The sequence below is a fragment of the Carassius gibelio genome, chromosome A8, assembly GCF_023724105.1.
Source record: "Carassius gibelio isolate Cgi1373 ecotype wild population from Czech Republic chromosome A8, carGib1.2-hapl.c, whole genome shotgun sequence".
Taxonomy (NCBI): domain Eukaryota; kingdom Metazoa; phylum Chordata; class Actinopteri; order Cypriniformes; family Cyprinidae; genus Carassius; species Carassius gibelio.
This window is the reverse complement of record NC_068378.1, coordinates 21191612-21216498: the sequence shown is the minus strand read 5'-3', so window position 1 is coordinate 21216498 and position 24887 is coordinate 21191612. Positions and strand designations below refer to the sequence as shown.

The following is a 24887-nucleotide window of genomic DNA, read 5'->3' as shown; positions in this document are numbered from 1 at the left end:
ATGAAGGGGTCGAGGGAATGGGATGAAGGTCAGGTTGATCAGGGCGTCTTGAATTGAGGGCTCAGAGAGACTCAGGGTGGGGGTACTGTCTCTAGCGTATATTTAGGCCAGACAATGAGGAACCCCCCCACGCCCCCACCCCGAAACAACCTGATAGAGATTAAATGTGGGAGAAGGTTGACTAAATGGATGAGAAGGGAGGGAAGGGTGGGTTCGAGAGAACGAGACTAGCAGTGCGGTGTGACATGGCCCGGTATATATGGATGTTCTTAGAAGTCGGGGGTGGGGCATGCCCAAACAATCTTTAGAAGTCAGGTGATTGTTTGGGCATGCCCCAGCCCCGAACTTTAGTTATTACCAATTAACTCCATAAAGAATTGAGAGAGCAAATTCTGTGGTGGCTGAAATTTATAAGGAATTTAATTTAGCCATTGTGTTAATAAAATATGGTTGAGCATGTTATTTAATGCAGTCCTTTGATAATTTCATATTAAGATGTCTAAAAAACAATTATGGGATGAGTTGCTCTGTTGTCACCATCTAATGGCCATCCCCTGTGTCAAAAGATGAGAGCTTTTGACTCGGTGTCTCAAATTTCCTTTTGATTCCCCTCTGGCAGGAGCACTGAGGCATGATGATTACATGAGTGAACATAATCATGCTTTTCTCTCAGCCATGCTCTCATTAGTCTTACAAATACAGCCATGCCAGCTAGGTGATTTTGAGACAAGCGGATGACATGACTGGCATACCCATCTCTTATATCAGAAGGAAGGGCGCGCACAACATGAGGGATGATTCACCCATTGTGCTAGGAGAAACTGATGGAGAGATCACCAGCAGGCACACAATGAGCTCTGTGAGGTGCAAAACAAGAGCAGTATTGTTTGGGCTACTTTTTGCTGTTTGTGATGGGAGCAAGTTTCAGCCACACAGAGCTCTGGAGCTTCTGTCATCTTTGGTCCATACCACCAACCTCAAGACATACTGCATCGTTTTGAGCAAGCAAAAAAAAAAAAAAAAAAAATTGATCAATGCATATGAAAAAGAATTTGTTTTATCACACAATTAATATTCAATATTTACCTAAAGACATCAATGTTTATTCGTCACACACACTGACAGTGAATGTGGATTAAAAAGTGGATAAGAGGAGGAATGGAATATTACCACTAAATATAAAATCCCATCTGCAAATAAATGATAATACACAGTTCTCAGAAATAACTTTTCAATTATTTTATCTTTTATCTATTATTAACTATTTTCATATTCATAAAGCTTGGACAAAATTTTTTGTTTTTATTTTGAACAATATATGTATTATGTATTATATATATATATATTTCAAACCTAATACAGTAAACTTTTTTAAACATTTTGTGACATGTTTTGATTGAAACATGCTTGTACTAAATTTCTTTAAAATAAATGCCACTTGTTGATATAGAATGCAGAAGAATTCGTATTTTGTTTGTATTTAATACATTTTTAAATATATAAATATGAATACACATCATTATATATAATGCAGATATGTTAGTGAAGGGTAGCCTATATATTGTGTCTGGGGGCTTTGGGTTTTTGGGGTGGGCCTGTCTGTCGACAAACAGAGAATCCAGTTTGCTGTTGCCCCTGGACTCTCCTGCCCTGACAAGTTAAAAAACTGCACCATGAGAAAAAGAACTAATACTTTCTCAAACCAAACATTCTCCAAATCCCACAATATCATTTAGTCATCATCTAATGATCTTGTGAATATGGTCACACTGATGTTTCCAAAACACTCATATTCATTCGACCAATGTTAGATTTATGATAATTCCTTACAGATAAAAACACTTAAACAGCATGTTGCGTGTGTAAAGCCTGAAAAGTATCTTTACAGGGGCACATTTCTCTCACAATGACAAACAGCAATCAAAACTGTTCATACATGCAGTCACTGGCTGTCCAAACAAAGATAAACAATGAGAGTGATGTCACTCCCTCTGAGTGCAGCAGAAGGTGCCTGCTGTGTGTTAGTGTAGTCTTTTCACTTCGTTTTTGTAAAGGCCACAGATTTCACCCCTCACCTGCTTCCTGCTGGATCAGATCTGTTTGACCCTGCTGTGAGACAAAGCACAGATTATTGAAAACTAAGCCTGCATACAATGACGTCAAAAGATGATAAATGACACTGATGATGAATTAATGTCACAATAAGGACATTGATTCACCCAAGCCTAGCTGAACAAAAGGTCGGCTCGAATTGTGACAAAAGTGAATGGCTTGGTTCTCCACTGGCCAGACTCTGTGTTGAAAAGTGTCAGCTCTGCAAAGCAGCCGAAAGTGCAGACAGATAAATATATAAGACGCTTATTAAAAAATCTGTGTTTCAGTCATCTTATTATAATTTAGCATCGAATGCTTCTGTGCTGCAGTTCAGTGGTTTTAAAAATCTTTTAAACAGAGAAAGCCTATAGGGCAAGACGTGAAGTGCACCTGTTTTTGTTCTAAGAAAATATCCTTGTCTCATATTGGTAGGAATAGGATAGTATTATTTTTCCTCAGGTCATGTTGTTCGGCATAATTAGTGCAAAACATTTTAAGCTAAAAAAAAAATAAAACACTAAATCACTTGAATACAAATAAAAGAATAAAAATACATAGTACTTTATCCTAAATTTTCTTCTACACATAATTCTCTCTGACACTTTTATCTAAAGAGACACTTCTGGAATAATCTGGTGTTCTGTGTCTTGCTCAAAGTAACAGTATAGATCGTACTGAAGTACATTCAAATTGAAATACAATCCATTACAAGTGTGAAAAATTATACTTAATTTCTTAGGATTTTCTGCCCCCTATTGGAGAAATATGATGCAACGAGCCGAGAAACAGAAACACAGCAGGATGTTTTCCCCACTTTGGGCTCAGAAAATATCGCCGCCTCCGAATCAACATTAGTCAGAGCAGTAAAACAGGAAGTAGAACAAAGTTATAGATACAGCTACACGCTAAAAGGTGGGTATTCTGCCTTTGGCGCCGTTACAAAGTAAGCAAAAACTTTTTGTTAGCCAATTCAGCTAATTTAAGCTAAAATGATTTCAACCAGAGCTATAGAAGCCTTTCATACGAATGTTCAGGTATTGCAAATATGTGTTAAGAAGTTCTGAATTGTGTTTTTAGTAAATCTTATAGACATGGCAGACAGGAGTCCAGCTATCGTGGTTGTTGGCGCTGGAGTCGCAGGACTCGCTGCAGCCAAGAAACTGAAAGAATATGGATTTAATGACGTCACGGTGCTGGAAGCGTCCGAGAAGGTCGGAGGAAGAGTAGCTACTGCAACTCTAGGTGAACACACAGCCTTCATAATATCTCAAATAGAATAACAGTATTAAGGTTATATATAGAAAATGTCATTCAATATTAAAATGGTATTCAATAATGTAAAACAATAATTAAATAAAACATTATTAAATCAAAGTATTATTAATAATAATTGTAAAGGTTTGTTCTTTTGTCAAGTATATTTATTATTCATAAAAATGTTTATTATATGATCATTATTTTAACAAACAGACAAATAAATGTATGGTTGCTTGTTTAGAGGAAACTGTTTTGGGAAGCTAAAATCTGTGAACTCATGGCTTAGTTTCACTTCTATTAAATATAATTTTCTTTCTTTTTTTTTTTTTTTTTTTTTTGTGCCATGTCATTAGATTGTATCATGTGATTTTAAATCCAATTTGTGATGGGACCACAAACTGACCTTTAATGGCATTTTTTAACTTTTATGAGGATATATTTTTTATAAACACATAGTATGTCTTCCATTTATGCTAAAAACTCAAGGAATTGATTAAATCCAATAACATGATCAATACACACCTCTACCCTGTCATAAAAACATAAAACAAAAAATATGTTTTTTTGCATATTTTATATATCTTTGGCCCTGGTTAATTTCTGACACTGCAATGCAGTATTCTATGCTGTATTAATATTTAACAATGCATATGTCACTTTCTTTCTCTTATTATTTGAAAGGTAATGCATGTGTTGATACCGGAGCACAGTACATCCATGGGGCGTCAGAAGAAAACCCAGTTTACAGTCTACTAAAAAAGTCTGGCCTTCTAAACCAGATCCCTGAGATGGGCGAAGAAGCATTTTATAGTAACAAGGGACACAAAGTAGATGCAAACTTCGCCAAAAATGCATATGGAGCTGGGGAGAAAATCATTTTATACCGTGGCTCCAACACGGGAAAGAGTTTAGGTGAACACTATGCAGAAAAAACCCAGGGGATGATTGACAGCTTGCAAGACAATGACAAGAGAACGAGAATGCAGAGTGTTTTTGCTTTGGTCGGAAAAGACATGCTGATTGACGTTGGAGCTTCAGACCTCTCCAGGATCTCTCTTGACTCCTGGCAGTATTATATCAACATGGGTGACAGCCTCAATATTGCAGGGTATGATAGGTTGAGAAGATGATCTGCATTTGTTTGCAATTATTGCTCATTAAATGATTCAAAAAGTGTTAAATGTTGTGTATGTATGTCAGTTTAATGTTTCAGCTTGTGGATAAGCTGCTGGAGGACTTCCCTAAAGATCGTTTGCTGCTGAAAAGAGAAGTTAGTAAGATCAAATGGGATGGATCCTTTTCTGTTGCCCCTCCTCATGGTGAACTGCTCCTCTCTGCTCACACCGAATCTGCTTCTGAAGAAAAAGTCTGCCAGTACCCAGTTTGCATTGTCTGTGAGAATGGAGAAGAGATTCTAGCCGATCATGTAATTGTGACCATTTCATTAGGTATGTGTTGATGCTGTCTGAAGTGAGCATTATGTAACTGGTTAAGAGATACATTTTGCAATTTAAGATGGAGAGATCTCTGTGTGTGTGTGTGTGTGTGTGTGTGTGTGTGTGTGTGTGTTTGTGTTTGTTTTTTAGGCTGTCTAAAAGCACAGGCATCCAGCCTATTCATCCCCAGTCTCCCAACCGAGAAAATGGAGGCCATCGAAAAGCTGTGCTTTGGCAATATTGCCAAGATCTTTTTGGAGTATGAAGAGGCATTCTGGGAAAGTGATCTTGGTTCTATCAGCCTCATTTATGAAGATGACACCCCTGCCTCAGTATCCACCAATAAAATGCAGTGGCTTAAGAACATGCAGAGCTTTTCTGTCCTGAGACCCAAAGAAAGGTTAATGTTGTATCAAACTGCAGTGACATTTTCAGTAATAATAATACAAATGATAGGTAGTATACGTAGTAGTACTAACATTGTTATTATGACTGTTAATGGTGCAAAAAGCTGTAGTAACATTATTAGGTTACCTCAGGAAAAAATATTATATGACACCTTAAACATTGTGACTTGTTAGGGTTTATTCATCTTTAATTCTCTCTTTTGTAGGTTTGGCAATATCTTAATTGGCTGGTGTCCAGGAGACATAGCTGACCTGGTTGAAACCATGACGGACGATGAACTCTCAACTGCGATCACTGATCATCTCAAAATGTTCTTAGGTAAAGAATTCTCTTCAGTAAATATCCATATTATTTCTTTTGGGTCTTTGCTAATGTGTAAGTTACGAGACTTTAAGTTTTTTTTTAAAGTTCTACAAATATATATTGCTGAAAGATTTCTCAAAAAGATCTTGTGTTTTTAATATTTTCTGTACTTTTAAGGACATTCTAACATTCCTAAGCCGAAATCCATACTCTGCACTAAATGGCGCAGCAACAAGTTCATAAAAGGAGCGTACGCTTTCCTCCCTGTTGGCGTTGATGGGAATGTTATGGACACACTAGCTCAACCACTAATGGGCAGCCAGCATCCTAATAAAGTATGTGATTTTTATTTATATTTTCTTAACGGATTATAAATTTATTTAAATATGCATTTGGTTTATGGGCTATCAAGGAGAAGGTTTTGATACAGAAGTATGTTGAAAAGAGGGTTAGGGTTAAGCCCTCCTTCGATTTCTTTTCTTTGTCAATGTATTAAAGTGATTTCTCACTTCATATATTTTTAGGATCTTCAGGTCCTGTTTGCAGGTGAGGCAACGCTGAAGACTCTTTATGGCACAGTGCAGGGAGCTCTACTCTCAGGACACAGGGAGGCAGACAGACTGGCAGCACATTATAAGAAGACACTGGCACCCACTTCTGCTACCTCAGTGGACAAACAAGTTTAAAGTGTAATCTATAATAAATCTAAAATGTATTCTTTGGGTGATTGTGTCCAATACCAGGGAAATTACCGAGAAAGGTATGACAGAGGACGTGATCGCAACAAGCCTGCCACCATGGGGCTGCTCTATGTAATAATAATAATAATTGTAACAGTTTTCTTTTAAGAGCAGGATTATTTTAATAATAAAAAAAAAGACTGACATTTTTTATTTTTACTGTTGTATACTGTACTTTTTAATATCATATTCTATGCATTTTATATGTTTTTTTTTTGACGAACTAAACATATGATCAGAATTTCAAACTATGTTTTTAATAAAAATATTGCATGCTAAATTTTGGTTTGATTATTACAGTTCTAAGTTGATGGTTTGCACGAATCTATTTTATTTAGAGGAACAATAACAGCTTCTATTTCTCAATGTGAACAAAAATCCAAACAGGACGGACAGCGGAACTCTGTTTCAGCACAAGTTTCCAGGCGGAGCATTTTATGCTGATACACCTCCATGCAGTTTGTTAATGGTGACCTTCATTCTGTGGAGTTCTGTCATTATGTTCTTACACTTAGGGTTAGGAATATATCTACTACATAGCCGTGTACAGTGTTAACAATTTTATGCCATGGCTTTAAATACAATTGGTCAGCCTTGCAAGAGTATATTCAGGTTAGTAGTGAACCGATAGCACATTGAGTTATGTCATCTTCGGCAGTGAATGTATTTTCGTGTTTATGGTTATGTATTAGTTAGTTTAAAGATATTTTTGTTCCAATTCACAATATATTGATCTGCCCATTGAAGGATTTGGCTTTCTTAACTAACGTTATTTGCTTAACGTGTCTCTAAAAACCGTCAATCGGATCAGACTTTCTGTCGCTATTGCGTTATTTTTCCTTTTTACTACAGCTAAGGTTTGCTAAAAGATCTCTATTGATGCGCAGAAAAGTTTAGATTGTGAATTTCCTTTTATTGATTTTCTCCATAGGTGTCTTCGGGCTGTTTTCTCCCACAGATGCTTGCAGGCCACGTCCACATTTCACACCACAGTCTTTCAGTCAAACTCCAACAGAACCTGTGTGGTCCGCTTCGGGAGGCAGAAGTATGAGCGGATGTATCCGGTTCTGCTGGTGCGACCTGACGGGTCCACCATCAACATCAGATATAAAGAGCCCAGAAGAATAATGAAGGTTAGTGGTGTATATATTCTAATAATTCTCAATGCCATGTTGATGTAATTTTTTTTAGTTGAACACAAAAGGTTTTTTTTTGAAGATCTCTCATAATACAGTGACAGTTCAATATGTCATCAGGTTTTTAAAAAATGACCTGAGGTTGGTGTTTTGAGTCAGTTATTAATAGTTTTTTCCCCTTTTAGATGCCTGTGGACATCACCACCCTCTCGGAGGAGGAGAGGAAAATCAGAATTCGGAAAAGAGAACCGAAGAGGGAAGCAAAACAAAAATTGGATGATTTTGAGGATGATTTCAAAGTTGATGATTACAGCAAATTCTGGAAGAAGAAGTGAATGGACTGATGCAGTTGAACGCCTCATTCAGACTTTTTATGTTGTCTCACGTACAATATTGCAATTTTTTTTGTATGTCACCCTGTAATAAAAAATTATTGGTAAAAATATTTGGTGTCATTCTCTGCCTTTCCTATTTGGGGATAAATTACAGCATTAACTTTTTTATTTTCCTTAAGTATTCACATATATATATGTATATGTATATATATACACTGAACTGGGTCAAAAGTGCTTAATGTTTTCCAGTTTTTATGGAATTAATACATTTAGATTATTATGCCAAATAATCTGACATAATTAAATTATTTCTAGATATATAATTGTTTTTCGAAAACAAACCGTTAACTCATCCTCATGTGGTTGTGTCTCAATGCGTATCTCTCAGTATTGCATTCTTTGGAACAAGCTGATTAATTATTAATCAAGTTAGCATCTGCTTCAAAGTTCACACTTTTGCCTCAGGCATTGTACAAAATGCCAACTCCACCTGAGCTCCCCAGAGCCCGAGGTGCCTAGGAAGTTTACTTTGGAGGCTGCTGATATTGCTGTGGTTGTGGTCTATTTTGTGTTTGTGTTGGCAGTCGAATACGGGTAAGTGAAAGTCTGCAGCCTAGTTATATACTTGCATTGATGTAGAGAATTCTGTATGCTTAATTCTTGATGCAGGGATAGAAGTGGTGTGTTTTTGATTGTTAGTCCTCAGTCAGAGCCAACCGTGGGACAATGGGTGGATACTTCTTGGCTGGCCAATCCCTGACCTGGTGGCCAGTGAGTTTTTGTGTATTTACTCTAATGAAGCTGGAATCGTTTATTTTGTGGATTCCTACAAGGAAGCATCTGATTTTTAAAGTCCTTGTCTGGAATTACAACCAGGAAAGCGGAAATAATTAAATCAGCACAGTCTCCTAAAAGACTCCTAAAAGATGAGTGTATGGAGGTCTGTGGGGACAGTGTTGGCTGCTCTAATAATGTTAGTTTTGGAGCTTATGCCAGTTGGTAGGACAACCTTATGACCCCCCCCCCCCCCCCACCCGGAATAATCAGATGTGTGATTTTTCTAATTAGTTGATATTTTCTGTCGATTATGATCATTTTAACAAAAACAATTTCTAGCGAAAATGTTAATAAACAAACAATTATTCTAAATAGCATCAATAGTATTATTATATTATAATACAATGTTTACATTTATACTATATATGTGATAAATTATAATAGATATTATTATATAAATATTTTATTTTGTCTCTATAGTTATTAGATTTCGATTTATTCTATTTTGATAAGTTAAATAGGAAAACATATTTCAAAGTACTTTTTAAGTGCCTATAAAATGCCTCATTTAAATAATTTGTGTAGTGAGAAAGAGCCTATAATCAGTGTTGTGGGTAACGCGTTACAAAATAACGCGTTAGAGTACTCTAATTACTTTTTTCCTGAAATTTGTAACTTAACGCGTTAGTTCCGTGCGTAAGTAATCAGTAACTTCGTTACTTTTTAAAAAAAAGTAATCCGTTATTTTAAGGAAAGGAAAATCCCGACTGCAGCCTGCTTTTTGTCAGACAGTAGTCCTAGGTCTACTGTGCCACCTGCGGATGTATCAGCGGAGCCGAAGCTCTGTGATCGTAAAGTCAATGGCTGTGATGCGTCTGTGCCCTGCGCCTGACCCTGTGTGGGGTTTTTTTTTTTTCGAACTCCCGGCAAGATAGCAGAGAGGACAGCGTTTGGTTTATGGAAGTACGCACATTATTTTCAATTTGTCAACGAAAAAGAAAAGAACATAACGGTAAAATGCACACTCTGCTTTGGTGAAAAGCTTCTGTCGACCGCCAAAAATTCTACCTCAAATTTAACGCTACGTTTTAATCACTACTTTGAAGAGTAAATGTAAGAGGACTGTGTTAAAGCGAATTTAGGCTTGTGACTGTGAGTGACACTTTAATAATAATTAGTTCGGCTATTAAGCGATTTGTCATTTGCCTGTGTGGCAGTGAAGGATTTAATTCTGTTTGTTATCATTTTTGTTTGACAGTCAGCTGTTAATTTCTGTTAGATCGTTGGCTGGCTGGTTGTTCATCATTTCTAAATGGATTTAAATCTGCAAGCCTGTTTAAGGTTGTGTTTACAAGTAAGCATACTTCTACTTTGATAACTGCATTATTTAAAGTTAAAGAAAAATCAGGAGTTATCTTTTGGTGCTCATAATATACAGTAGCCTAGGCTACTCGGGCTGGGTAACGTTAGGTGCGAATTTTGATTAATAATATGTTCTGTGATAATAAATAAATAAAACGCCATGTGGAATAGCCGATTGCTGACTGTCTTTCCTGTTATTGTTATCCTGCAGTGTTAATTTAGTCGGATGACTGACGTTATTCATTGTCGGGAGTCACGACTTTTAGGTGCATTTAAAGGGGCCGGGGGCTGTGTCTGTCATGTGTGAGCCGCTGCAAACGGCTTTTAATTTTTGGTAACGCATGAGTACTCTAACGCGTTACTTTTATGGATAGGTAACGCTGTATCATAACTGATTACTTTTAATTGATGGTAACGTTGTAACCTAACTAACTACTTTCCAAAGTAACTATACCCAACACTGCCTATAATGCTCCTGTACGAATAAAAAAAGAATGCAAAACCTATCAAATATGTTGACTCCAACAACAGAGATTACGGAGCTACAATGATGTTCCTCTTAATTTTCCCGAAACGTACATTTTGAACATATTTTTCAGAAGTAAACTGAAAAAGTATCTAAAATAAGTGAATGCTGTCATTATATGCATACAAACTAGCTACAACGAAAGTGGAACCAGTCCACCACCAATTCAACCAAGTGGTTTAACCACATCAGGGTGGTTTTGTTGACCTGTTTTGGGGTGATAAAGACACAATTTGAACTTTGCTATGAGATATACAAACTGTCAGTGTTTAATGGGTCTTAATTGCTGTTGTTTACTTACATCCACAGGGTGTTCCTTTTATATAGTGGCCCTGAGTTTTGTTTGGATTCCAGTGATTCCAACAGCTAATAGTGGACAGCTCTTTGACTACATTCACTCAATCACTAGCTTCCTGGCACCTCCCATCACCACAGTGTGCATTATTGCAATCTTCTTGGGGTGAGTAAATGAACAGGTTAATTAATAAACCTTTTTCTTGTGCCCATGCAATCTAGTGAAAATTAAACGGCCTATAACACTTGATGCATTTATTTTAATAAGTTGTAAAAGGTTTTCTTTAACTTGCACAGAGTGCTTTTTGGAGTTTGATGGTGGGACTAGGTGGGCACTGTGAGGATGGTAATGGAATTTGTGTACAGCACCCCATCATGCGGAGAAAAAGACATGTGTCCTGCCCTGCTGAAAGATGTGCACTACCTGTATTTTGCTCTCATCCTGCTTGCACTGACAGCTCTGATCCTCACAGCTGTCACCCTCTGCACTGCACCTATTCCAGAGCAACATTTAAATATGGACCGCAATCCACATACATACATATTTAAATAATTCTTTATCAATTTGTATACAAAACTTACAAAAAGAAGATAAATGCTACATACCCAATGAGACTTTCATTTCTTTATTGCCATTAAAAACAGGAAAGAAAGAATGTGTGATGTATTATTTATTTATATACTTGATATACTTTATTTCGATAGTCCACTTTAGACATTCTACTAAGTAACTTTGCAACTAATTCTTATTTAACTTGCAACTGTATGTAATCTTACTTACGGTTAGGGTTAGTAGAATAAGTTGACATATTTGCAAAGTTACTTATAGTCAGTAGAATGTCTGTTCGGGGACCATCACAAAGTATCAGATATTAAGCAGACTACTAATACTCCAAAGACTGGTAGTTGACATGTACTTACAAGGTTAACTATAGTTAGTTGAAGGTCTAAAGTATCAAAATAAAGTGTTACCTACATATTTATATGCACAAAACATATTATACACTATTATATTTTTTTAAACAGAAACACACACTAAATTGAGCTACTATAACACTAATATTTATTTTTAGCTCGTTCGTTTGACCTGGTGGTCAAGGCACATTAAGAAGGAATGTGTAGAGCTGGAAAACCCCTGGGCTAGAGGGTCCCAAACAGCAGGCTCTGCTCCAAGCACTAGAGTCAGAGGGGTCGGATGAGGATACGCCTGCATGGTGGGAACGTGCTGGAATGTGGCTGTGGTCTCTCCCATGTGGCTAAACAAGAGATGAGTGAGGAGGAACAGAAGGTTCTGGAAAGGAAACTCACCAGTATTGAAGAAGGCCACATCTGGAAGACTGTCTGCAATGTTAATGCCCTCATTTTACTCACTGTCAGTGTCTTTCTTTGGGGGAACTTTGCTGTAATAGTTTTCTTATAAAAAAAAAAAAAAGTATATATATATATATATTAACCTTTAATTTTAAAAGTTTATTAAAAGCGGCTTGCTGTCACAGTGATAATAACTAAACATATATACTGTAATAAGGCGTGCTGTGTCATAATGACAAAGCATAACAGGTAAGATGGCTCTTAATCGTTCTCTCCCATGGGCAGGGCTTCACTATGCTCCAATATGGCTTAAAATTCTATAATTATTTAGTATCATTTTATTATAAGTTAATTATAAGATAATAATATAATTTTTTTTTATTTTATTATAAAGTAATATAACTTATTAAAATGCTGAAACATATTTTTCTTATTTTAGTTTGTCTCTTCAATTGTTTTCATTGATGGAAATGAACAGATACTTAAAGTACCCTAATGTTTGGGATTCTTATGATTCACTTCTTTTCTCTATAAATAAACAAGGTTGAAAGCAGCTTTGCTATTACTGAAGAATGGGGTCCTTTGAATATTGTGTTGGATAACAGTGGCCTCAGAAAGCTTTAAATTACTCATCCGATCCACTTTGGGCTGATCCTCGCCAGGTTTTCCATGTGTGCGTGAAACTCTCTGCTCTAACCTCCTCTCTACTTGAATGAACTACAAGTGCAAAGTCATACTACACTGTTTAGTGTACTCGAGAGAGAGAGGGAAATTGTACCCGAGGCTATTCTACGGTTAATTATTACATATTGACAACATTTGTTTCTAGTCACCGATTTTACGGAGCAATGGAGCCTCATGTAAATGCGAAGCTGCTTTTTAATCACGCGACAACCCTGAAGCTTCACACGGGGAATTTAGTCAACCGCAGTCGACTTAAGAAGAAATGTCCGTCTTCACCTAGCGAGGAGGTAAGTGACATGAGTCTGCGGTGCTCAGTGCATCTTGGTCCATTTTGGCAGCAAAGGCATAGCATGTTTTATAGTATGATATTGTTTGGTGGAGGAGTTTAGCCACCGTCACCCCAATATTTATGTTTATACGGTTGTCGTTGCTTTTGTGAAGTCCGAATCTTTTTTGAGCATCGGCTCCGGCGAACGGTTCATTCACCAAACCGTTTTTTTTTTGAGACGTCACTCGTGTTTTTGGATTTCTTCATATTATATACGAACGCTTAAAAATAGATCATACGTATGTTTTCAATATAGGTTCTAAATTATGCGTTGTAGACGCTGGATTTTGTGTACACTTGTGTTGTATATGGATTTTGTAATGATTAACCATATCCTCGATATATTGTCATTGCTGTTCGAAAAAAAATGGTGATATGTTTCTTTATGTTCCGGCATGACTCCCACCATACAGTCGAAAGCTTTGGAATCGGTTCAGTTGATTCATTAAGATCGACTCGGCTCACAATAACAGATCCGTCTTCTTCCATTATTGACGTCAGTGGCTCGTTTGCCTCGTGCTGCTCATGACATGCCACTGTAAGCAAAATGTGGTATGATAAATTGCAATGCATTGCACTGTTGTTGCATTCACGTTCAAATGATCAGGGTTATTGTTGCATACAAGCAATGCTTCTGCCTAGTAACACTTAATAATAGAGGTGTACATAATTAAATCTGACCTGACCTGACCGAACATGCTGGAATAAAGGATGATGCAATGTCATGCTGATGTAGATTTTCATCAGAAAGTTCTCGAATCTCAGCAGATAACTAACAAATTACTGTGCATTTTATATTCACAGGCTAAAACCTCTCTAAAAAAAACATTATAAAAATGCAGCTTATTGTTCAAGTCCACACAAGTGGATCAGTAATGTTGTGTATGTGAAGATAGTATTGTAAGATTATGCTAGAATATGTTAATGATGTATTGATGGGACTTTTTTCCCCTCTCAACAGTAGTGTATATAACAGGACATTTCTATATTTTTCATTTTATTTCATGTTACTTTTTTCTCTTTATGAATTTTGTACACACACACACACGCACGCACACTTTTTATAATAAAAAGAAAACAAGTAGAAAGAAGAGAGAGTGCTTGTGTTTGAGGGTCAGGTGTAAATGGAAGATATGTGTTTTTCAATGCCTTGAATTTAATGCACTTTTACCAGCTATTGGTAGCCATAATTAAATGATGCACTTTTTTTATATTCAACTTTTCTGAAAAAGCCTACAGCGCCAAAAGTGTCTTTGCCTATGAATATTAAGAAATGGTTAGTGAAAGCTGCCGAAATGTTGTTTTTATGTTTCATAATATTCGAATTGTAGCCTGTTTTAACATGTTTTTTTTTTATTCTGAATTCACAGCTTAAAGACTGCATCCAAGACACATTGAGCGAGTGGTTTGCCACAATGCCGTCATCTCTTTATTCTGTAAGAGCTTGCATGACACTCAGTGAGAAAGTGAAAAAGAAATCAGCTTTAAGCTAAACAAATGCCATTTTTGACATGTTAAAGTTTTGCATGATGTAATCAGACAGTTGTTCGGGTGATTGTTAATGGCAAGGGTCCGCTGTGCCTCTGCTCTGGCTCTTTCTGCCATTGTCGGTGAATCTACCTTAGAGCTCAGCAAGTAGAGAGTAAAGGTTTGAGTAAAGGCTTATTGATGCATTCCTTTCAGGCAGTCCATTAACATGGTTTTCTAATGTTTTCAGATGCAAAGTAAAGTCCATTTCATAGACACAAGATTGCCAAAAAAAAAAATATGGAACTATAATGCATAATCCACTAACTGGATACTTTCCATGATAGCAAAGTTTTGCAATTCTGTTTTTCTTCTTCAGGAGCTTCCCAGTGTTCTGGACTGTACTGTTTCAGAAAACACAGATGCCATCACCCCGGAGGAGAGAGAGGAGCTGAAGGTGTCTGGTGAGGATTACTGATCCTTAGTGCATGAAATAATGCTATTGCAGTGCATGTGCTTGTTATTAAATATGTTTAAATGTCTTTACAGTAAAGCTTTTTCTCACTGAGTCGGACCATTCATCCATCAGAAGTGCAGTGGACATGGGTAAGTTCAGCTTAATGTGATGCCATATACATTAATATTATTATTAATTAGTTATTAGTTAAAACTGATCATGTATAATAACTTTTTCTTACCTTAAACTAACTGAATTGATCATACCAAGAGTGTATTTTAGACGTTAAAGCTCTAAGAAATATATTAAAATTAGTAGTCTCTAAACAAAGGTATCACATTATATGTTAATTATGATCCATAATTAATTAATATAATAATTTGTAATTGGATAATTGCTTATATATATATATATACGTTATATAACATGATACATTATTTCAGGATTCTTTGATTAATAGAGAGTTAAAAAGAACATCATTTATTTGAAATAAATATATAGTAAATATATGTAAATATATAAAACTCTTTACATTACACTTGTAATGATAACACTTATCGAATTAATGCACCCTTGCCCAATTGAATGGCATTGTTTGTGAATATGCAATTGTTTTGACAATAACCCTCCTTCTCCTCTTCTCTGTGTTGTTCAGCTTGTCTTTCATTAGGTGTATCTCAGTTGGATTCTGTGATCATTGCTCCACCTCCTCTCCCCGAGGGTGAGGCGCAGACACTGACCCACCTGCAGCCGCTGTGGGAGGAGCTGGAAAGTCTTGTGCATAGCCAGAAGATCGCTGCCATCGGCACGTCGGACTTGGACAAAACTCTCTTAGAGCAGCTTTATAACTGGACTCAGGTCTGCGATGAGTGTGTATTTTTTTCTGCAACATAACAGAATAATGTATAATTTACAATGTATTTGGTGCTCTTTCATGCTATGCAGGTAAAGCCGAGCAGTAATCAGGTGAATCTGGCCTTGTGCTGTGTGATGCCTCCAGACCTCACTGCATTTGCTAAAGAGTTTGACATACAATTGCTTATGCACAATGACCCCAAAGGTGTGCATTTTATGCTGATTCATTGCGCTCAATGACTGTGCATGAACCGACTGTGCAGTTTAATTATAAAACAGCATGCGCAACAGCACAGGAATCTAATGATGCCAATCTTTCTTTGTGTCTAGAGCTAATCAGTGCAGCAGGCTTTCAGGAAGCAGTGCAGGGGAGCAGTAAGGACCTGCAGGCAGCCAATTGGAGGCTGGAGTGGGTCTTACGGTACTCCATCTTTGTCAAGAGCAGAGGCATCATTAAAGCAAAAGGCTACATTGTTCATGCTCAAAAGAGCAACGACCATTAACATGTCCACTTTGAACAGGGTTTTTAGTTTTTTTTCGTTTACTGAAATTTATTCCACTTAATTCAGGGAGCTACTACATCTATGATGGATAATTTACAGGTAGTTTTCGAAGTTTCAAATGAACAAAAAATTAATCCAACTCATTTTCCCTCATGGTTTAGAATATTAAGATAGCTGTCTGTTCTTGTAGATAAATGCAAAGTGCCTCTTTTGTCTGATTTTTTTTATTTTTTTATTTATTTATTTACCTTTTATGACCTGGCGTGGTTTAATTCTTGGTATTTATCAAAAGGGTCAAAATTTAATATAAAACAGTGGTTGATGGGACAGCAGATTTAGATGCTTCACATACCAAAAGTTGTTTTGTAAATCATTGCCCCTTTGATTTTGGTGAAGATTTGTTATCTGTTGAATTTTAAAATGTTAACTGCACACTTTTTAAAGAGTGTAGATTGTAGATTTTTCTTACTTCTAAATTGAATATCAAATATTAAGCCCTGCTGGTGTTTTAAGTTTATTTAATATATATTGATTGATGCTTTGCTTGGAATGTTTAGTAAATGTTTTTACCAGTTGTCAATGGTTGATTTTGTCTCTTTAGCATCCCATAGTAAACAAAATACTTTGCTTATCTGAGAAAAATTTTATTTTCAAATATGTAACTGTATGAGAGGCTGTTATCATGCATGGCATGAACGGCATTAATTCGTTGTATATAAAACAATGATAAATTCCACACTTGAAGGAAAATAATTTGTCCCAGCGAAAATCCCGGCATTGGATTTCATTCATTTCAGTGTATATATGTTAGAGTTACACAATATCCTTAGCGAAAACAAAGGTTTTTACATTTCAATTTCTTTATAATTATTATTATAAATGAATGTATGAATTAATTATTTTTTATAGTGTCTGTCAAGAGCACAACTGGTTAGAAGGTAAAATCAAGACACAAATCCATATCATCACTTGCAACTCAAATCTCACACTCATAGCTGGGGTCAGTTGCATAAACCGCTTAGACTAGACTTAAAAAAAAGTCATATACAAAATGTTTTCTTCAAAACTGGTCAGTCATAAAAAGTCAGTTATAAAAAGAGAGAATGGTATAATTTGAATCCTAAAAGTAAGTCAGATTACCTCTTGACTTCCTATTATTTGATGAAATTAGAAACTCGGTGTCTGTTTCTGCACCTGGCCCCTGCTCAGCGATGCTTTCTTGCATCGATTAGTTACGCCTGCGCACTCCAGTAGCCACGCGTCTTGAAAGCGGAAGTGCGTCTAGAGTCATTATAGTGGCAAGATGGTGGCCACCAGGAGAGGAACACGCGTGGGCTCCCCTGTGAAAGATACTAGCGATGAAAACTCTGGAGCCACGGTATGTAACGTTAGTGTTATAAAGTAGGTTAGTATTAGTCCACATATTGTCCGCAAGCGTCAGTGTGTGCTTGTAATTGCAGCATTGTATGTACTTTAATGCAAAGATGAGTCGCCGCATGTGTCCACACATGCCCGAGCAAGTGTGTGAAGCCTGTTGGACTAACAAATCACGTTCATATTCAATTAGCTAATGGTGTCCGTTAATATTTTTATGTCGCCTGTTTTGCATTCTTCCTTCACTTGGCACTTATGTTACTAAACAAGGCAGGCTGCACGTGTAGCTTTGGTCTGCAGTCTCACCATGTGTGATGCTCCTGTTAGGAAGGACATCTAGCCACCCCACGCCATATATGTTAGAATTATGTTAGTTTTCTTTACAGTGACCATAAATAACGTCACTCCTTCTGATAAAAATGTATGTCATTAGGTTATGTTATATAAGTAGAACTGTTAAAGCAGTATCCCTAGTGGAAAAAAAAATACCAGAATATGTGTAATTAATATAAATATGTTTAAATTCAGGGTAGGTAGTTTGGTTCAAAAGCGTTTTAGTTATGCTGGTTGAAAGTCCCTTCTCAAAAAGTTCTAGCACTCGGATCGAGGGCTACGATTGGCTGCCCTACCTTGCCTATCAATGTATGCATTTCCATACTTCTGCGCACCCTGTTCGCGCAGATATGATAGGTCACCAGTGCGTTCCATGACCCCCTCACAGTTGTTATGAAGGGCAAAATTAGCAATATAGACCAAAATCATTTTTTGAACCAGGCTGTAAACATGCTTTTTATGCTCTAAATTTGGGCATTTTAACATGCAGAGTCAATTTAACATGGACTCCCTTTTTCAGCCAGCTGACGAATAACAGTTTAAGTCCCTTCCATATGGGCTATGAGCGAGAGCTTGCCGCTTTATTAAACAAACCTTATGCAACCTTTAAATTATAAACTGTCAGTCCATCACTGAGCAATGTCTACTTTTATTTCTGTATTAAGTTTCTTTTCGTTTTGTAAATAATCCAGCTATAACTTTATAATGTTTGTTTACTAAATAGCTATTATTCTAACTTAAAGTAATATTACAGATTGGGTTAGTAAATTGATTGGTCGTGTATGATTAGTATTTAGATTTTAGTGCATATCAATTCAAATATCTATAAAAAAAAATTCTTCGAAGTAGTCCTTGAATAATCCAAAGCAAATGTTCTTGTTCTCACAGCGGCCTACTCCTTCAACCAGAAGCACACGCCGAAGAACGCTAATGGAAGAAAATCAGTCTCAATCCGAATTTGTTGGTGACTCCCAGCCAGATGAGCTGAAGGATGACAGTACTCCCTCTTCCTCCACAGCAAGTCTGCCAATTCGTGACATTAGAAGATCCACACGTCTCCTTGCTGACAAAAAGCAACCAAACTCTACCCATGAAGCTGATGTTTCTGAGTCCGAGTCCTGCTGTTCTGTAGTTTCTGAAGTACAGGTGACACCTAGAACCCGACGGAGAACTGCGGTCAGGGGGAAGCCCACGGTACAGGACGAGGCATCAGAAGTTGAATCTTGCTCATCTGAGGTGTCCATAACCCATTCTCGCACAGCTCGGCGCAGCCTGAGGAAATGTGTTCTGACAGCGGCTGCAAAAGAGGCCACAAAGGATGATGATGATGATCCCTCAGGGCCTGAGTCATGCAGTTCTACTGTATCTGTCACTAAAGCTATGGACACTCGTCCAATAACAAGGAGCCATCGGAAGACTGCTGTTCCTTCCACAGAAGCAGATTCATCTGAACCAGAGTCATGCTCCTCAAGTGTTTCTGGCCTACGTGGATCTGTAGTCCGCAGATCTACACGAAACCAGAAGGTAAAACCGACTGAGCCGATCCCTTTGAGCTTTGAGGAAACCACAGACACCCCTTCTTCTCCAGTGTCCAGGACGAGAAGACATAGGCACCAAACGGTAGATGATGAGAAAAATGACTCTGATGGATACAAGTCTGGTCCCAGCATGAGTCCGTGGAGATCCACCAGGCGTCAGCCCAAACCTGACACTCTGGTTGGTGAATCTGATTCAGAATCGGTAGCTACTGATGTCTGCACCTCTCAGGGGAGCCCGAGCCATCAAAGAGGAAGGGGGACTCCTTGTAGTAGCCGAACTGGGTCTGCAAGTAGTAGCCGTGCGGTTCCTGTAACCAGGACAAGAAGTAAAGCAAAAGTGGCTTCTGATGTAGGTGACACCATTACAACAGCTGCTGACATGCCTGAGGAACCAGGTAAGGGGCTTGAACCTCATCATGAAAGTATTCCAGTACCTGATGGAGATATAGCTGAAGACACAGTAGATCAACTGGACAGCACCATTACCATGGACACCAGTAAAGCTCAGGAGTGCACCATGATTGAGGAGGGAGCTGAACATACCACTGTAGTTCTTGATCAGGTTGAGGCCATTGAGATGCAGGAACCCAAGAGGAGCATGCAAGATGTTGAGCCGGTGGAGGACAGTGGAACTGAAACACTGACACTTCAAGAGGAGGGTGTGGTAGAACCCACCCTAGAAGATCCTGTACCTGCTGTGGTTGAGCAGCATGAGGACAAGGTGGATTGTGAAAAGAAAGGTGTGATTGTTTATGAGGAAGCTAATGACACCGTTAAGACAACTGAAAGTGACCTTGAAGGCCCTTCTACAAGCTCACACACTGAAACAAATTTGACCATCACAGAGGAAACGTCTAAGAAATCTCCTCCCCAGAAACAAATGATCAGTTTACTCGACAGCAGTGATGATGAAGACAGTGCTGATGAAGGTCTGTCTTCAGAGGAGGAAGGCTGTTCAAATAAAGCTGAAGATGTGCAGAGTGATGACGATGTGATGTGCCCCGATGGAAATCAGGTGTCAGGAGAAGCAGAGGCACACGGTAACGGACTGTTTGTTATAGACACTAAACCTGGACTACAGTCTGAGGACCAGTATTATGTTGATTCCAAGCAAACCGAGGAAGAGGATGAGGAGGATTTTGTTGATGAGGACGAAGATGACGATGATGACGAAGATTCAAAAGTGCTATTTGCTCCCAAAAAGCCTCTGTAAGTTGTTCTTGTTTCTGCTGTTGTTGATTTTGAAATAGTCAAAACTTTTAAATATGAGCTTAAATATTTTTATACTCTTCACTAAATATGTATATGGAATATTTCAGTTATATTTAGTGTGAAAATGTCAAATTGTTTTTTTTTTTTCTTGCTTAGGATGCAGCTGTCTAGTGCCATTGACACAGGTCTGAAAATGAAGGAACTTGGTGGTTTGTACATCAGTTTTGATGGCAACAACAAGCCAAAGAGTCTTTCCAAAAGTTCAAAAAGCCAGAAGGACCTGAACGATCCGGATGAGGCAAATAATCATTTATTATTCTGGATGAAACATTGGTTGTATTTGATGACATTTTAAAGCTTTTTGTGCAGCTGTAATGCTTATTTAAGCTAAAGGGCATACAAAAATGTTTGTATTCATTGTATAGTTGCTGAAGAAGAGTGTTATCGTTCCGGATTTTGAGAAGAAAGATGCCGTGCCTCCATACAGTGAATCTAGACATGCTGCTAAACTCAAGCGCAAGGTGGGTACACCAGTTCATGTAGTAATTTATGGTCTCATATTTTGTATCTCCTTGAAGGGAAAGCTGTTTTACACTTTTAATCTTTAATTTATTTTGAAAACTTACAATATCGTTAAAAGGTTTGGGGTCGGTAAGTACAGTCATTTATAATGCTACAAAAAAGGTCTATTTAAAAATGTATCATGGTTCCCAGAAAAGAAAAATATTATGGAACTGTTATACAAATGTTTACATATTAGAATGATTTCTGAAGGATCATTTGGCTTTAAAAATCGGAGTAATGGCTGGTGAAAATTTAGCTTTGCCATTGCAGAAATAAATTACTTTTTAAAATACAGGAACATAATTTTAAATGATAATATTTCTCAACATTTCTATTATTTTAGTATTTTTGATCATAAATGTAGTCTTGGTTAGATAAAAACTTGAGTGGTAGTGTGTCACTTTAAATCTTTAATACTCAATCAATGGTTATCATTTCTGATGACAAAGTCATTATAAGCAGTAGTGTTAACTAATGAAATTTGTAATTCTCATGGTTTTGATTAAATCTGGACTTTATAAGCAATGTACTAATCTTATTTGTGTGATATTTGTCATATGCAGGCGGAAAGAGAAAAGACGACTGGTGATGGCTGGTTCAACATGAGAGCTCCTGAATTAACAGAAGAGCTCAAAAATGACCTGAAGGCACTGAAGATGCGCTCAGCCATGGATCCAAAGCGCTTCTACAAGAAGAACGACAGAGAAGGATTTCCCAAGTACTTTCAGGTTAGTTGGTGTAGGACTGGACAATATGGCCAAAAAAAATCATATCTCTGCATTTTTTGGCTTAAGTGTGATATAGAGTATATATGTATATATTTATATATACATATACTTTTTGTATATATCTACTTTTTGTATATATCTATTTTCTAATTGGATTAAAAATGTACACATTTCACTATATTTGTTTTAAGTGCTTTTATAGAAACATTGTTTCATTGGACAACATTGGGACGGATGTTTTATATTATTATTTTAATATGCTGCCCAGTGTTGTCCAATAAATCAATGTTTATATTAAAAGCAGTGAAAACAAATGTAGTGAAACTAGGTCGTGTAAAATATGAACTAAAATCACATTACATTCTAACATTACAATCCAAAAACAAAATTTTTAAAACAGCAGTTCAATTCACTAACTAAAAATGAAATAAATAGAAGAGCATAGATTAATTTCATTATATTTTGATTACTCCATTATGATTTCATCATATGGCTCAATTATTGCGCTCTCTGTTTGGCGCACAAATCTTTTTGCTGAAGTCTGTGAAGTTTAGCGGAGGATCGCAGGCAGGAGGCTCCTGACAGCAAAATGGAAATATTTCCATGACTTTCTAACATTTACAGACTGTAAAATGTAAGTTATGCATTGAGGAAAACCGTACATCTATCTGTCAGACTGATCAGACTACTTTTTGATTGCTTTTGATCCAACTCCTTTACAAAAGCCTTCCAAAGACAGTAATAAATGGATAACTCACTGATTTATAATTCAAATATAAATGGAGGTATTCAGCAGCAGTTGATGCAATGTTGAAATGTTGAATGGTCTTTGTGTGAATGTCCACAAAACTGGAAGATGTATATTTAACTCACTGGCCACTTTATAAGGGACACCTTGCTAGTACCGGGTTGGACTCCCTTTTGCCTTCAGAACTGCCTTAATTCTTCATGGCATAGATTCAACAAGGTGTTGGAAACATTTTGGTCCATTTTGACATGACGGCATTACACAATTGGTGCAGATTTGTTGGCTGCTCATCCATGATGCGAATCTCCCATTCCACCACATCCCAAAGCTGCTCTATTGGATTGAGATCTAGTGAATTGGAGGCCATTTGAGTAAAGTGAACATATTGTCATGTTCAAGAAACCAGCATGAGATGATTTGAGCTTTGTGACATGGTGCATTATCCTGCTGGAAGTAGCCATCAGAGGATGGGTACATGGTGGTCATAAAGGGATGGACATGGTCAGAAACAATGCTCAGGTAGGCCGTGGCCTTTAAACAATGCTCAGTTGGTACCAAGGGGCCCAAAATGTGCCAGGAAAATATCCCCCACACCATTATACCACCACCACCAGCCTGAACCTGTGAGACAAGGCAGGATGGATCCATGCTTTCATGGTCTTTACACCAAATTCTGACCCTACCATCTGAATGTTGCAGCAGAAATCAAGACTCATCAGACCAGGCAACGTTTTTCCAGTCTTCGATTGTCCAATTTTGGTGATCCTCGGTTTCCTGTTCTTAGCTGACAGGAGCGGCATCCGGTGTGGTCTTCTGCTGCTGTAACCCATCCGCTTCAGGGTTTGATGTGTTGTGCATTCAGAGATTGTATTCTGTATACCTTGGTTGTATCGAGTGGTTATTTGAGTTACTGTTGCCTTTCTATCATCTCTAACCAGTCTGCCCATTCTCCTCTGACATCAACAAGGTATTTTCATCCACACAACTGCTGCTCACTGGATATTTTCTTTTTCTGACCATTCTCTGTAAACCCTAGAGATGGTTGTGCGTGAAAATCCCAGTAGATCAGAAGTTTTTGAAATACTCAGACCAGCGTGTCTGGCACCAACAACCATTCCACATTTAAAGTCACTTAAATCCCCTATCCTCCCCATTCTGATGCTCGGTCTGAACTTCAGCAAGTCGTCTTCCTCACATCTAGCATTGAGTTGCTGCCATGTGATTGGCTAATTAACAATTTGTGTTACCAAGCACCTAATAAAGTGGCCGGTGAGTGTATATGCAGTAGGTTATTTCAGAAAGGAATATTTTAAAGATAAAAATGGCAATTAGGGAGAATCAATCAATTCAGTACTTGAGCATATAATAATTTAACTATAATTTGATTAAATTAATTCTAATTACAAGTATTTTTGTATTACATGCAGTTAGTTACTAGGCAGCACTGGTGTTAACTATATCTTATGAGTTATCTTAAAACCCTTAATATAAAGCATGCCTCATTTTTAGGACAAATTGAATTATGCTCTTTCTCTGCTGTAGCTCACTCTGTGTGTCCTCCGCTATTATAGAGATGCGCTCATATCAAACGATTGTATATCGATGTAAACTTTGCTTCATACCACTTTGCTTATAATATATATATATATATATATATATATATACACACACCACCCAGCCCTAGGTTGGAGAGTCTTTATCAGCAACAGACTATTCCCCTCAAGCAACTTTTCAAAAAGCCATTGTTCATAGATGGAAAAAACAACAACAATTGAAAATGACAATGGTTATCAAAATACTGACTTTGCAGTTAACCACAAGCATACATGTTTGAAGAAAGCAGACAATGGCATATTGTTCCATTCTTTTGACTAAAGTTTTGCTCTTTTTGTTTCAGGTTGGTACAGTGGTTGACAACCCAGTAGACTTTTATAGTTCAAGAATCCCTAAGAAACAAAGGAAAAGGACCATTGTGGAAGAGCTGCTTGCTGACGCAGAGTTTAGAAGGTAAGAAAACTGTGGCTGTTAGCTTTTATATGAAGTTAACTGAGATAAATGATTCAAGAATATATTTCAAAATGTATTAAAATATTTTTTATTGATTGTTCTCATTGTTT

At 37.3% G+C, this 24887-nt stretch overlaps 4 protein-coding genes and 1 long non-coding RNA gene across 6 annotated transcripts in view; all 5 read left to right on the top strand.

The window, feature by feature from the left end:
- Positions 1-2848: 2848 nt before the first annotated feature.
- Positions 2849-6518, top strand: LOC128018855 (spermine oxidase). Of its 2 annotated transcripts, none has more exons than XM_052604673.1 (8): positions 2849-3006; positions 3172-3336; positions 4033-4459; positions 4552-4799; positions 4938-5187; positions 5401-5513; positions 5676-5833; positions 6023-6518. In XM_052604673.1, exons 2-8 carry the CDS (start codon positions 3186-3188, stop codon positions 6182-6184), a joined length of 1509 nt encoding a protein of 502 aa, XP_052460633.1. In that variant the 5' UTR covers positions 2849-3006; positions 3172-3185; the 3' UTR covers positions 6185-6518. The 2 variants fall into 2 exon arrangements, with proteins under 2 accessions (XP_052460633.1, XP_052460634.1); XM_052604674.1 differs by having other exon boundaries at positions 2873-3037.
- Positions 6519-6681: 163 nt separating this feature from the next.
- Positions 6682-7819, top strand: LOC128018856 (39S ribosomal protein L55, mitochondrial). The gene is made up of 3 exons (XM_052604675.1): positions 6682-6850; positions 7170-7371; positions 7560-7819. Exons 1-3 carry the CDS (start codon positions 6807-6809, stop codon positions 7707-7709), a joined length of 396 nt encoding a protein of 131 aa, XP_052460635.1. The 5' UTR covers positions 6682-6806; the 3' UTR covers positions 7710-7819.
- A 352-nt stretch (positions 7820-8171) lies between these two features.
- Positions 8172-11260, top strand: LOC128018069 (uncharacterized). Its single transcript, XR_008184718.1, has 4 exons — positions 8172-8303; positions 8409-8480; positions 10684-10834; positions 10966-11260. It is a non-coding gene; the product is annotated as an uncharacterized LOC128018069 (long non-coding RNA).
- A 1393-nt stretch (positions 11261-12653) lies between these two features.
- On the top strand, positions 12654-16848 carry LOC128018849 (glutamate--cysteine ligase regulatory subunit). Its single transcript, XM_052604662.1, has 7 exons — positions 12654-12950; positions 14362-14427; positions 14838-14922; positions 15008-15064; positions 15571-15773; positions 15861-15975; positions 16101-16848. Exons 1-7 carry the CDS (start codon positions 12828-12830, stop codon positions 16271-16273), a joined length of 822 nt encoding a protein of 273 aa, XP_052460622.1. The 5' UTR covers positions 12654-12827; the 3' UTR covers positions 16274-16848.
- Positions 16849-17505: 657 nt separating this feature from the next.
- The window catches only part of LOC128018848 (deoxynucleotidyltransferase terminal-interacting protein 2), a 7934-nt gene continuing 552 nt past the window's right edge, over positions 17506-24887 (top strand). The window contains exons 1-6 of the mRNA XM_052604661.1: positions 17506-17651; positions 18869-20727; positions 20887-21028; positions 21156-21251; positions 21858-22022; positions 24668-24777. Coding sequence (XP_052460621.1) covers positions 17577-17651; positions 18869-20727; positions 20887-21028; positions 21156-21251; positions 21858-22022; positions 24668-24777 — 2447 coding nt within the window. The 5' untranslated portion in view covers positions 17506-17576. The remainder of the gene's footprint in view (positions 17652-18868; positions 20728-20886; positions 21029-21155; positions 21252-21857; positions 22023-24667; positions 24778-24887) is intronic.